Source organism: Cygnus atratus, chromosome 4, assembly GCF_013377495.2.
Source record: "Cygnus atratus isolate AKBS03 ecotype Queensland, Australia chromosome 4, CAtr_DNAZoo_HiC_assembly, whole genome shotgun sequence".
NCBI lineage: Eukaryota > Metazoa > Chordata > Aves > Anseriformes > Anatidae > Cygnus > Cygnus atratus.
In genome coordinates this window covers 17,404,312-17,416,731 of record NC_066365.1, presented here as the reverse complement: position 1 = coordinate 17,416,731, position 12,420 = coordinate 17,404,312, and the positions used below count along the sequence as shown (strand labels likewise).

Genomic DNA, 12,420 nt, shown 5'->3' with positions numbered 1-12,420 from the left:
GAGAAAGTCAGTGTGTAGGGGTTATCCTGAAGAACTGTCACTACTCAAAAGTAACCTTGATTTCTTCCACTGCCCTCTGTGTGTTCCCCAACTAAGAAGTTTGGCAGGCAGCACTCATCTCCAGATGGTGGACAAGTAAACCTACTTGAACAGATTGTATTGCAATATTTTACATTAAACAGTTATTGGATTAAATGTATAAATAGTTCTGGGAACTCGGGACATCCCTCTTCTGAATGATCATCATTCAGCTACAAAATTACCTTCCCTCTTGTTGTTCTTCTCCGACCCAGTGAATGCTTCAACCTTTTCTGAAGCTCTGTGCCTGGGCAAGAGGACAGCTGGACTAGATCTGTATTAGCAAGTAGTGCAATGCTGAAGAATGGATTTGCAGAACAAAACAGCTGGTGTTGCAATCCTAACAGCCACACCCTGCATGTTTTGAGAATTTTACTTCAAAATAATTCTCAACCAGTTCCAAGGACGGAATGCCAATTAGCACTTGGAGTGCATTACCTGCACTTCTGGAACATTTCGTGCTTCGGTTTAATTCCAGTAATAGAATCCAGTTTGCACACTCAGAGCCCATTCCAAAACGCAAGCAATGCATTGCAGGTAGAAGACAGCTGGTTCACTTCAGAGCCTGCTCATAAAATTAATAACACAGACCACCTTAAGAGGATCCAGGCGCCCAGAACAGCAGACAGCAAAGCATTTAGGGCACTTTATGTGAACCAGGATAATCGTTTGATTTCTGGGAAATGGTATCAACTGCTCTCACTATTTCAATTTCCCAGACGTGCTCTAACCATAAGGCTACTATATAAAGAGACAAGATGTCACATTCCACTGACAAATTAAATCCTATCGGTCAATGTTACACAAGTTCACAGCAAACAATGACAAGTTTAAGAATGCCAAGTTTCCGTGCACAGAATGGGCTGAAATACAAGCTACCAAATCAGACAAGGATTGTTCTCCATACACGCAAAAGCAGAACTGCACGTGCCCATTACCCTTGAACTAATTTAGTTATGTTAGCAACCTGCAGGACAAATATGCAGTTACACAAGAACATTGTAGATGAAAGTTTTGGACTCCAGACGCTACATTCTCCATGAAGTTTGGTTTAAGTACTTTGATCATGTATAGGACCTGGGTTTAGAGTTATAGGAAGATGAACTCATAGTTGTCAACACAAAGGCAAATGTTATTTCACATAGGCCAGGGCAAACCACTATATGTATTTTTTTTTGCTATCGGTATTGTCTAATTTATCCAGCTTAGACAAACCAAAAAGAAAAATGAGAAAGCCTACCACGCATTTTAAGGGGCAAATGATCAGCAATGCCCAAAACCAAAGAAGCATAAAGGAAATGAAAAGCAATGATAGTATCTGGAGCCTCTCCAGCGGATATTAATAATGTTTTATCTTAGTTTCTAAACAAACTGCCACTAAAGAAGTTAGTGCTTCCATTTAAATCACTGTCACATTCTCAGTAAGTGAACCCATCTGCTGTGGACAGCAGAGAGGCATAATAGTCTCACATTTTCATCTTGGATTAGGTTTTCTAGGACTGCCATCTTCCTTGAAATTCCAATGCAATTCCTGCCACTCACTTTCCACTAGGCTGGAAGATTTCACAGAAATCAGGCATGGAACTAAAAGATTAAAAAACTTCCAGTGAAATGCATTAAAGCTGAACCATCACGTGGTTACCAAGAGTACAAACCATGACTACAGTGTGATGCAAAAATAACACAGTTCAAACAATTTAGCAGTACCCTCCTCTATCCTCTAGCAGATTTCAGTATTTCAATATGTTTTAAGAACTCTCACTTCTGAATATGTTTGATCACTGAACCTGGCTTCTCGTAAATCTCAGTATTTAAACCTGGTAAACATTACCAGACACTGTCATCTGGATTTGGTGAGAACATTTGCTACTAAACTGTAATAAAAGGACAGATCTAAGCAGCATGACCAAAATGTTTGTGCTCAGTCAAAACAGTCATTGATTGGATGATCAAAACTTGTCTCTTTGGAATTGCATGCATCTTACTGTGGGCTTCTTAATATATTTACATGCAATTTTTTGGCTTGTCATATTTCACAGGCATTTTGCCTCAAAATCTGATCATCAGATCCAACACTCCAACCTGATCAGGCCATCTGTTAAGCAGGTCACATTGCAGCATAAGATAAGTTAGAAGAATCTAGGACTTGCTAAGAGAACTTGAAGGAGGAATCTGTCTCAATGACATTTTACATGCCATTAACAGCAACTCCATTTAAGACATATGGCTGGCAGCTGATAAGAAGAAACCTTACCAATTTCAGCCATCCATCACCACAAAGACTGATCCACCTTCAAATGATTTTTGCACTACGCTACAGCTAGATTCATACATAACCTGAAAACCTCCTTCCAGTGTTACAGCAACATTACAGCTTGATGAAAACCTAAAGCTTTTTTTTTTTTTTTTTAAATTAGGTCAGAAAAGTACAAACATAAGAGAAATTTTTAGCTCTTCATGTTTTTATATTAAAGGAAGAATTTTCAGTGCTCTCTGGGCCTCTGAACATGTCCTACACTATTCCAGATGTTGCATTGAACTCAACTCTATGGCCCCATTATGAAGATGGATAAAGCAGGTAGCATGGGCACTACCTTTTCTAAGCACCTGATCTCAGGCATACTGAGAAAAAAATCTAATTGATACCCAGAACCATCTCACTAAAAGGAGTCAAAGACTTAAACAGATGCTTGAAAGCAAAACACATTTACTGCTGTGTGCATTCGTGTACCTTTCTAAATTCAAGAGTGTTTGGCCAAGTGAGAAGACACAGATTCAGCCTGATCTTCATTAACCTGAAAGCATTCAAGTCCCACATCTCAGAAGAAATCCCTGAAACATCTTACAAATCACAATCAATATATGTACTTTCACCACTTCATACAATCTGAACAGAAACCAAAGTAGATACAACCTTAACCATAATTATGTCACTGCATGGAGAAAAAAAATCACAGTACTCTAACGTAATGATTACATTCACATGTTACTTCTTTATTGATATTATTTTTAAGGACTATGTACATAGTCTTCACTGAATAATTAGTGTACAGTCATTGCTACTATCACCTCCTCCTGTAGCTGAAGACTTTGCAACACTTCACCAGGACATAACCAGTGCTAACGATACCAAATTCTGGACAACACAGCCTTACAGTTCTGAGTTCAATATACAAACTCTAGAGAAGGCCAAGATTTCAGAAACACCTTCCTGCTTAGCATTTCTTATTCCCTAGTTCAACATCAATGATTATACAATGATTATACATTTCTTCGCTTTATCTAGCCCAACAACTTCCAGGGTACCTAGAAAAGTATACGCCACCTTCAGTGAAAATAGATTTCTAGATGTATTCAAATACCTTCTTTATACTACTAGATAACCTTGATAAAGCAGAGCGTAGAAAGGAACCATACTTACAAGCACATTAATCTCCCTTGCAGAATCTGAGTCTTCAGTTATGTCTATTACGGAAAGATAAAGACTCACCTAAGACATCGTAAACAGGTTTAAAAGTAAAAATGAATTCATGTTTTTAGTAATATCAGTACCTCAGTGGATTTACTAGTCACGGATTCAACTTAACTTAGATTTCATTCTAGTTTACTACTAAAGACAGAGGAAGGTAATACAGAGTTGATGCTACGAGAAGGAAAAAAAAAACAAAAATGTTTTAAAGTAGTAATTTGCACCACTGGAGTCAACAATAAAGACAAAGAATCTACAATTATCAAGGCGAGTTTAAGTAGCAGCAACCAAAAAAATACTTCTCGTACTGTTAAAATAATCATGTTTTTCAGCATAGTGAAGAAAAAACACAGTCATATAAAAGTAATACTACTTTTATACTTTCACTTTTACACTTATAAATGAACAGGCACTTAGAGGACAGTGCAGTTCTGAATTCAAGTCTCAACTTTATGAATGTACCTCTGCCACTAACAAGCTCTAAGAGAGAAAATGTGTTGAAAACCTAAATGTGTAGAACCTGATAATATGCAGTATTAAGGGAATTAGCTAGTTAATTAGCTGAACTGTCAATTATTTCATAAGTCATGAAAACAGGCTAAGTATCAAAAGACTTCATAAAACCATCGAGTTCAAAAAATTAACCTTATGCTTGAGGGACTTTCACCATATTATCTATACTTTTGTTACAGTAGCTCAAAAATCTTTGAAGAGACATTTACAATAACTCAGGAATGAAGACATGCATACCAAGATCTAGAAAAATTAAACAGAAATGGAAATACTCAAGATTAAGGACTAGAACCTGTCTTAGCTGGCCTCTGTATGGCAACTGGATGAGGAAAGTAACTGAAGGTTCTAATTTTGTAATAGTACAGCAGATAGTGATTGTGATAGGAAATTACTGAAACCAAAATCTAAACCTAAAACCAAAGTAGAAAATAGCTTTTATAATTAAAGCAGTGGACGTTACAGGCTATATCCTTGAAGAACTCTACTAGCTCAAGATGTCACTGCACAAAGGCACTGCACAACTGTAGTTACCACTTGTGTTATGACCTTAATATATGAATGTTTTATGTAATACAGCCAAACTTTGCTAAGCTTAATGTCCAATTTGTATTAAATTCAGAAACAAATTGCTTTGGATTCCACAGAAAAGAGCAAGAAAAAATAATGGAATTGCATAATTAGTATAAGAACTGCAACTGCTTAAGCAGAATATGGAGAACTGAGGATATTCTATAGTGAATTATCAGATTAAAATAAAATCTTACTAGTAAATCCTATTAGATGGTAAAACAGTCACCCCCTAGAAACGACAAAGTCCTGCCACTTGAGCAATCACAAAGAGCATCGCCATGAAGAAGACTGCACTGCCACAGGTACAAATCTTTGTCATCTCAAACCAAAATGTTGCAAATTATTTTTGAATTCTTTTGTAAAACAAGCAATCCACTCAATGAAAGTATAAGTTTGCTTATCTTTCTCTGAATGCAAAGAACTTTCTACATTGTAATAATAGCATAGAAAATATAAGTCTACCTGAAATACAGCATGTACGATCACTATAGGAATATCTTTCAATTTATTTCATTGCAATCATTCATTATATAAATTTTTGAAGAAAAATAGTTATTAAATTCTATATACCTATCAAATATTAAAGAAGGCACTATAATGCCTATGTATATTATATCTAACAGCATTATATGAAAAGACAAACAACACTTTTTATTTGTAAAAATTTGTACATTGTAAAAATGTATTTTTATATTTATAATATAAATTATATAAAAATATAATTAATAATAATATAATTATAATATATATAATATATACAATATATATATTTATATTGTATATTTACATTGTAAAAAGGTATTTATTTTTATATCTGCTCACTTTCAGATTTATTAAATCAAGAGGAAGAGGCCTAAATCATACCAGATAAAGTTGATGCTTTTTTTAGTTCTGATCACTAGCTTAGCCAACAAAATGTGACCTTCAATACATTTTCAGAAATGAAAATAAATCTGAAGATCCAAAATAATAATGCACAAAAATAAAAAAAACACCATGCTTTCCCCCTCTAATTATACTGATTTATCCTGAGTATCTGCTTGAGTTCTAAGTGCTAACTGTATTTTCCATGTGGCTGCACAGGATGTGCTGTATAAACGGTTATAGAACAGAACAGGGAAAAAGATCAATTAAGCCACTGATCTGTCTTATGACAGCAAGGATGCCAAATGGAGACAACCGGGCAGAAAAAAGTTTCAGTAATCCAATTACAAAAACACTATCAGGCTATTGTAATCATCCCTTATTTCACTTATTGTATGCAATCACAGAAGACATTAAGTTTCTCTACGCACATTTGTTAAAATTAGAACTGCTAGTTAATTTTGTCCATTTTCTCCAAAACCTCAGTTAATTAGGAACAGAAATGGAAGGGATGCAAAGGTTTTTGTGGCTTGAAAAAAAAAATCAGTGGAAAACAAAGAATTCTTGCAAACGCTCCCACCCCCCTCCTTTTCCTTTTAGGACAGATTCAAGAAACAACATTTAGAATTGTATTCAAAGAATTTTACATTTTCAGGTAGTACTTCTTGCTTTTATTTCACTTCAAAACCAGGACAGTTACTTTAGTGCTTTAAGTATTAATTGAAAAAACTTCTTTGCCTACTGCAACAAAAGATAAAATACCAAATTACCCAAATGGATATAGACCTTCCACTTTAAATACAGCTTTAAGATTACTTGAAGTTCAATCTATAACCTGGACTGCATTTCCCTTCAAAGATTCAACCTTTGCCAGATCTTAATTTTTAATAAAGCTTTTAAAGAGGAGCCTGTGACTTGGTATAAATGCCAAACATTTTCCTGCATGCTGTTTCAAAAGCAAAAACATGCAGCGTTCCGCAGTCTGGAGACCAAACATAACATTTTAATGATTAGAATACCAAGAAGTCTTTTATATTCAAGTTTAATGTTAAATAAAATTTCAAGAGAGAGAGATGAAACATGAGTTTTAATTATTACTATTTTGTTTTTAAAAATAAAAGTATCAGAGGTCAAGACTCCATCCTTTATACCACACATGCTATTGAACATGCTAAATACTTCTAATTCTTTTTTCTGTTTTCATCCAACACCGACTGTTCAGTGTTGAAGTAACAGAGTGCCCAATGCAGCATCACTATTACTTCAGAAGAAGACTATTCTTCTAATGTTTGCTTCTTTCCTTCTCCACTGGCTCTACAACATGTTTCTCATCATTTCTTTCTTTAAATTAAACAGGCAAGCAGAATGTTGATCAGAAGAAATTAATACTACGCTGAGAACAGCATTAGAAGACAGAGGAAGGAATTAAGTATTGCCTTTCCACGTTGGAGCAATGGCAACCAAAGGCAGCAGGTTTTGCTGCATGTTGGGCAGGCCCTGCAAGGGTGACTTTCACTACTTTTACAACAAAAGACAATCACAATAAATTAGAATAAGAAAGGAATTTTCAAACAGATGTAATATCCTGGCTGCAGTGGAAGGAACGCACTAATAATCATCACGTACCTGGAATAACCGAGATGGGCTCACTATACAAATCCAAAGGAAAACAAGAACACACAGCAAAGCAGCAAGAGGATCCTGCCAATCTATCCCAGTTAATTTCACACAGAACAAAGCATGCTCAGGACTGAAGACTGACTCAGGAAAATAATCACATTTAGAACTTATAGCCTTAAAGAAAAGACACTGTTGCTTCTGTCTATAAAAAAAAAAAAATCCCAGAAGAACTGTCAAACGCTACCTTTAGTTCCTGTCTAAATGGAGAAGACTATCAAAGAATTATCTGTTCTTTATGATCATCATGAGGACAAGAAATAACCGACTGAAAAACAGGGACACTACACGCAGAAGTTTTGATTAGAACTTCACAAAAAAAATGGATCTTTATAACAGTAAGATGCTGTAATAGGCTACCTAAATTCTAGAATCACCACAACTGAAGACTTCTGAGGGCACATAAGGTAAGATGTTTGTCAGAAACAATATAAGTGTAGCTGAGTTTTGGAATAAAGGATGAAGCAGTCTGTCCTTCCAAAATATTTTCTACAATTTGTCACAACTGTCATAATTTGTATATACACTTGGGGAAGGGGTGAGGGCAGTAAGAAGGAAAAAGCAGGGAATAATGATAACTACACCTGTCTTTAAACACTTCAAAAATACTCAGGCAAAAGAAACCATTACAAAAGCTTACAGTACAGAAGAGTGATTATAACATCATTACACCTCAACAGCATCTTTTTTAGTAGACTTTAGCTTAACAAAATACTTAACCCAAATGAAGCTGATATACTACAGCTTCCCCGTGTCTGAATTAGCGGTAGTGACAAACTTACCTACAGAAAAACAACTACTCCAATTGCATATCAGTGGTTTAATTAAGCTTCTGAATCATCCATCTGAAAGCTCAAAAATAAGCATTTTGTATACAGAGTAAAATTTATAATATTGCAAAACCAACATCTTACCTTTATGTGCTTCAGTCCAAAAAGAATGTATCCATTTGGACATAAAACAATGAATGATATTAAAGCAACATGAAATGTAGATTACCCGCGCAAATTTATAATAAAAAGCCAAGTGGTATATTTCAAGTTGTAATAGTCTCATTCTGATTTTCTGATTTCTTTCAGTTTTTAATAGTTACACAAATTTTAAGTAGGTAAAAGACACAAAAAGAAAATAAAAGGATTGGAAAGAACATGCCTTAGTGAAAAATGCTTACATTAAAATACAATTATATTACCTCAGATACTGTGGAAATAGTTATTTTCTCAAGTTACAAATATAGTTGCCAAAAGAAAAATCACTTCTTCAGTCACTTGCTGCTATATCCACAATCAGAAACTTTTTTTTTTTTTTTGCTTCACTTTACTTAAAGGTACTGCTCAGCACCAGAATTAAAATCGTAGAGCTAGTTAAACTTGTAAAGACTGCTTTTAGGTGTGAGACTGGTGAGAAAGATACGATGTTGGGTCTTCATCTAAGTTCCAAATCAAAATATTTTACCTTTGGGCATGTTAAAAGAGTCAAATGGTTTCTATATATTTCTTCAGTGGCAAAAGCTGTCTTAGTTGTCCACAATACAGGAGAGCGAATAGCAGGATTGAAGAGAAGCAAAAAGACTGTTTATAGGTTTATGGATTTATGCTGCTATTTTACAACTTCCATGACACCACAGAACTAATTATGAACTAATTTAAAACCATTCTCTCTTTTTTTTTTTTTTTTTTGAAGACGAAACTCAGCAGCTTTCTGTAATTATCGTTCAGAATTTTGCTGTACAGGACAATGTATTTCAGCAGTTTAAGACCTAGTATTTTCCACTCTAAACACAGATATAACATAGTATTTACCAATCAATACAATGAATCTGCGACACAAAGTTATGCCAGTTTTCTCTAGTTTCCTCTATTTGTCTTTCCTTGCTAGCAGTAATTCCTTCAAACACATTTAATAGCTTAACTCAGTCCTCTTTTTTTCTGTAGTCATTATTTCCATCTTACACGCTCAAACAATCAATCCAGACAACGATTTATACATAATTTTCTACATAGGTGACACTTGAGAAAAAGAAAAAATAATAATAATAAAAATCATTGCCTTCACCAAGGTTCCTTTCTTTGCTTATGATCCAATATCAACACCTCGAGTTCTTCTCAAGTATTTCATTTTGAAGTACTTTTTCAAGCACTCAAGGTTTTCAAAAAAGTTGATTGGGAAAGACATTTCCTTTCTCTAGTCCTTAACCTCTCCTTCCATACAATCACCCCCAAGAAATGCACACACAAAGCAAAGAAGAAAAAGGAATCTGAGATGTGACATCTTTTTAATCTCCCAAAATAGGCATTTTAACCCTACTACATTAATTTCCCTCTTGAAGGTTCACTTCACAAGAATTCACTGTACGTTCAACTATTTTTCCAACTTCTACAAAAGCTACAGCAATCTTGTCAGTCTTTGTGTGGAAAAACAGGCTCATTTTACTCACTTAACCTCCATCACCTTTGCCTTTTGCAACTACGCTTCCAGACAGTGTTGCAAACCAGGAATCCCAACCTCCCATACCACAACTTTCTATGCTCTTCCAATTTACACAATTATCCTGACAATATTTTGTACATATTATTTCCAAACGGCTTACTGTGAGAAAGTTCAAGTTTTGTATTTCTCATACAGATATACCTCCCCCTTTCCCCCATATATTGGGCAGTTTTCTACATGTAGTTAACAAGGCAAGAAAAGAAGCCTGGCTTTAGCTGTAATGTATATTATACAGAAACATACAAAGAGACAATCGTAATATTTATGCAATTAATTAAACCCTGAAAATCACTATGTTATGCTTTAAGTTTGCATTTAGGGTGAGGAAAGTGCTTACAATGTTGCAGTAGTTTCTGTAAAGATGTAGCTGTAGATACAGTATGTTTACCTAACACCAGTAAGTGTTCTGTCTATAGGAGCGGAAGTATTAAGCAGGACTGAAAAGTGGAGGTAAAACTATGCAGAAGGCTAAGCATTAGTTCATCCATTAAATAGATTAAAGAAGAAAGAAATCAAGCAAGAAGCTTTTCAGACGAGAAACACCACCCTGAACAGCACTACCAAACAGCTAGGCAAAACGTATCTGTTTCAATCCTGTTATCTACTGTCTCTTCAGTAAAACTGGTAAACTTTATAGAAAGCATTTGTAGATGGCCATTTTAATTTGCCATTATTTATTGCCAGGAAAGGATTCCATTTAAAAAGAAATAAAAATTATTTCAGTTATCTTGGTAGCACAGCTGCCACTCCACAGGAAAGTGTCAACAAAAGTTGCAAAGCCAGTACATCACAGCATGAGAGAATCAATAGTGATAAACATCAAACACATTTTATTAAAAAGAAAAAAAAAAAGATTTGAAAAAATAAGTTAATTGTAGCAGAAGACTGCCTACTCTTTCCAGTTGCAGAAAATTGTCCAAAACAAAAAAAGCAAGCAAAAAAAAAAAAAAGGGAACACGTAGAGTTCAGGTGTTAATTTTCTACCTTGACACCCAAATGATTTATCTCGACTTCCAAGATTGTTATTTAACTTGGTAAGTCCACAAAGTCAGACCACTACTTTGAAACTTAAATCAGGATTTTACAGACTACATTAGGGCTTTTACTTCCTTGACCTATAAACCTTAATAACCTACATAGTTAAAGAACATCAAAACCAACATTTTTGACCATTCTCTCTGCTGGATTATATAGTTGAAGGAGATTATTTGTTAGCAAAACTTTCCCTCTCCTTTTCCACCACCAAGTCCAAGTCTGGTAACACTAACAGAAAAGAAGGGATGCAAATAAATTAATTAAATTATAAAGCTCTACAGTACAGTAGCAGCCTGTGGTTATTCATTGGTCAGTGAAAGGTTATTTTCACCCTTAAGTTACAGAGGAAGAGTAAGAAGATTCTGCTGGCTGGCCTAGTGATGGGTATGCAAATACCTGGCCTGAAACTGAGTGCAAGACAGGATGAAGTGTAGTAACCTGCAGTAGCATCAAAACCTGAATAAGGCACACATAAACACTATGTGTTAAAAAACACTTTTTGCACACTCCCCTACTGCTGAAGGACTCCTACTGAAACCGAATGCGAGCTGCCCCTTCCTCCGTGCCCCCCTCGCCCCCAGGATGCCTCGAGCAGGCTGAGCACCTGCAGCAGCACACAGACACACCCGCCAGGACTCTCTGCGTCCGAGCCGGCACCTTTAATTTCTCCGTAACTTCTCTTTAATTTTTCCTTAATTCCCTCCTGCTGCTCGCTCGCCAGGGCTCAGCTCCCCCGCCACGCTGCGGGTGGGGGCCCCACGGGGCCGGGCCCACGCGTGGGAGGCCACGGGGCCGGGCAGGGGCCGCAGCAGCCGCTCCGCCGGGGCACGGCCCGGGGCTGCCCGGCGCCCCCCGCCCCGCAGGCACCCTCCCCTCGGGGCCGGGGAAGGAGTGGAGCCGTCGGGGCAAGGAGGAGGGCGCAGGGAGAGGGCGAAAGAAGCGAACGTTTCTACCTCCTTCTTTTTCTGTCCTCCCCCGAGCTGGCCGCAGAGGAGGAGGAGGAGGAACAGCAGCAAGAGGAGGCGGCTCCCGGCCGGCGGGTGCGGCACCAGCACCGATAGCCGCCGCCACGGCCGGGCGCCCGGCGCCATCTTCCCCCCTCCCGCCGGCCGCTGGCCTCCGTCGGGCAGAGCACCTGCGGCACCGCTGGCCACCTCCCCGCCGCTGATTGGGCTCGGGCCCCGGCCAATCGCATCGCCCTCGGGGCGCGGCGGCTCCTGGGAGATGTAGTTCTAGTCCCGCTCGCAGCGCCGCGTGCTGGAGGGAGCTGAGCGGCGCCATTTTGGCGGCGGTGGTAGGCACTGGTGTTGGGCGGCGTGCCCTACGTGCCGGTTTGTTGTGGGGGTTTCATGTTCCCTGGCTGGGCTGAGGCGAATGGGATGACGTTCAACGAGGTCCTGCACTTTGGCCACAATAACCCCATGCAATGCTATAGGCTTGGGGCAGAGTGGCTAGAAGACTGTGAAGAGGAAAGGGACCTGGGAGTGTTGATCGGTGCTCAGCTGAACATGAACCAGCCGTGTGCCCAGGTGGCCACGAAGGCCAATGGCATCCTGGCCTGTATTAGAAATAGTGTAGCCAGCAGGAGCAGGGAGGTGATGGTTCCCCTGTGTTCAGCTCTGGTGAGGCTGCACCTTGAGTACTGTGTTCGGTTTTGGCCCCTCAGTACAAGAAGGACATCAAGGCCCTGGAGCGTGTCCAGAGAAGGGCTACAAAACTGGTGA

The 12,420-nt window shown here is 38.0% G+C and overlaps 1 protein-coding gene across 1 annotated transcript in view; it reads right to left on the bottom strand.

The window, feature by feature from the left end:
• The window catches only part of TUSC3 (tumor suppressor candidate 3), a 119,815-nt gene extending 107,959 nt beyond the window's left edge, over window positions 1-11,856 (bottom strand). Inside the window, exon 1 of the mRNA XM_035537732.1 lies at window positions 11,650-11,856. Within this exon, the coding sequence (XP_035393625.1) occupies window positions 11,650-11,787 (138 nt within the window). The 5' untranslated portion in view covers window positions 11,788-11,856. The remainder of the gene's footprint in view (window positions 1-11,649) is intronic.
• Window positions 11,857-12,420: the final 564 nt, after the last annotated feature.